Genomic DNA, 1782 nt, shown 5'->3' on the forward strand with positions numbered 1-1782 from the left:
AGAGTAGTCATGGGGATATAAAGTACAGCATAGGACATAGAATAGCCAAAGAACACATATGTATAGCCCATGAACATGGACAACACTGTTGTTGTCCTCAGGGGATTGCCTGAGGGAACAGGGGGAATGGGTGGAGGGGGGTCAAATGGGGAAAATTGGGACAACTCTCATAGCATAATCAATAAAATATAATTTAAAAGAGAATAAAAATGGCTCTCTGCTTTTCCTGTTCAACAGACAGCTGTGTCTTCCCTGAGCAGTGCCAGCCTCAACCCTGAGCCACGATGGTGAAGATCGGAATGAACGGGTTTGGCCATATTGGGTGCCTGGTCACCAAGGTTGCCTTTTACTCTGGCAAAGTGGATGTTGTCACCATCAATGACACTTTCATTGACTTCAACTACATGGTCTACTTGTACCAGTATGATTCTACTCATGGCAAGTTCAAAGGCACAGTCAAGGCTGAGAATGGGAAGCTTGTCATCAATAGAAAGTCCATCTCCATCTTCGAGGAGCAAGATCCTGCCAACATCAAATGGGATGATGCTGGTGCTGAATATGTTGTGGAGTCCACTGGCATCTTCACCACTGTGGAAAAGGCTGGGGCTTACTTGAAGAGTGGAACCAAGGGGATCATCATCTCTGCCCCTCCTAAGGATGCCCCCATGTTTGTGATGGGTGAGAACCATGACAAGTATGACAACTCCATGAAGATTGCCAGCAATGCCTCCTGTACCACCAACTGCTTGACCCCCCTGGCCAAGGTCATCCATGACAATTTTGACATTGTGGAGGGACTCATGACCACAGTCCATACCATCACTATTACCCAGAAGATTGTGGATGGGCCCTCTGGCAAGCTGTGGTGTGATGGCCAAGGGACTGCCCAGAACATCATCCCTGCTTCTACTGGTGCTGCCAAGGCTGTGGGCAAAGTCATCCCTGAGCTGAATGGGAAGCTCACTGACATGGTCTTCTGTGTCTCCACCCTCAATGTGTCAGCTGTGGATCTGACCTGCCTCCTGAAGAAAGCTGCCAACTACAATGACATTAAGAAGGTAGTGATGCAGGTGTCAGAGGACCCTCTCAAGGGCATCCTGGGCTATACTAAGGACCAGGCTATTTCCTGTGGCTTTAACAGTGACACCCTCTCCTCCACCTTCCATGCCAGGTCTGGCATTGCCCTCCACGACCACTTTGTCAAGTTCATTTCCTGGTATGACAATGAATTTGGCTACAGCGACAGGGTGGTGGACCTTGTAGTCCACATTTCCTCCAAGGAGTAAGAGCCCCCTGGACTATCACCCCCAGTGACAAGGAAAAGAGGCCCTCAACTACTGGGGAGTCTGTGCCCCAAATTAATCCCCGAACACACTGAAAATCTCCTGACCTCCAGTTTCTATCCTAGACCCCCTGAAGAGGGGAAAGGCTTAGGGAGTCCTGTCTCATCATGCACCATCAATAAAGTTCACAGTACCACTGCCCCCCCCCCCGCCAAAATGAAAAACAAGCAAAACCATTGTCCCAAGCTTGGGGAAATTTGAGGTTCTGTTTGAGATTTTGTGTGTGTGTGTTCTGTCGTTTTGAAGGTCATTTGCAATCTATACTCAGTTATTTAAATAAAGATTAATTTGGTTCTTGCCTTGGCTCATGTGGCTCAGTGAATTCAGTGCCAGCCTGATAATCAAAGGGTTACTGGTTCAATTCCCAGTCTAGGGCACATGCCTGGGTTGTGGGCCAGGTCCCTAGTAGAGGGCATGTGAGAGGCAACCGTACATTGAT

The 1782-nt window shown here is 48.4% G+C and overlaps 1 protein-coding gene across 1 annotated transcript; it reads left to right on the plus strand.

The window, feature by feature from the left end:
• Window positions 1–230: 230 nt before the first annotated feature.
• Window positions 231–1287, plus strand: LOC118999309 (glyceraldehyde-3-phosphate dehydrogenase-like). Its single transcript, XM_037063762.1, has one exon. The coding sequence runs from the start codon at window positions 285–287 to the stop codon at window positions 1284–1286; it is 1002 nt and encodes a 333-aa protein (XP_036919657.1). The 5' UTR covers window positions 231–284; the 3' UTR covers window position 1287.
• The last annotated feature ends 495 nt before the right edge of the window (window positions 1288–1782 follow it).

This window comes from Sturnira hondurensis, unplaced genomic scaffold (genome assembly GCF_014824575.4).
Source record: "Sturnira hondurensis isolate 20B ecotype Veracruz unplaced genomic scaffold, ASM1482457v3 Scaffold0014759, whole genome shotgun sequence".
Taxonomy (NCBI): domain Eukaryota; kingdom Metazoa; phylum Chordata; class Mammalia; order Chiroptera; family Phyllostomidae; genus Sturnira; species Sturnira hondurensis.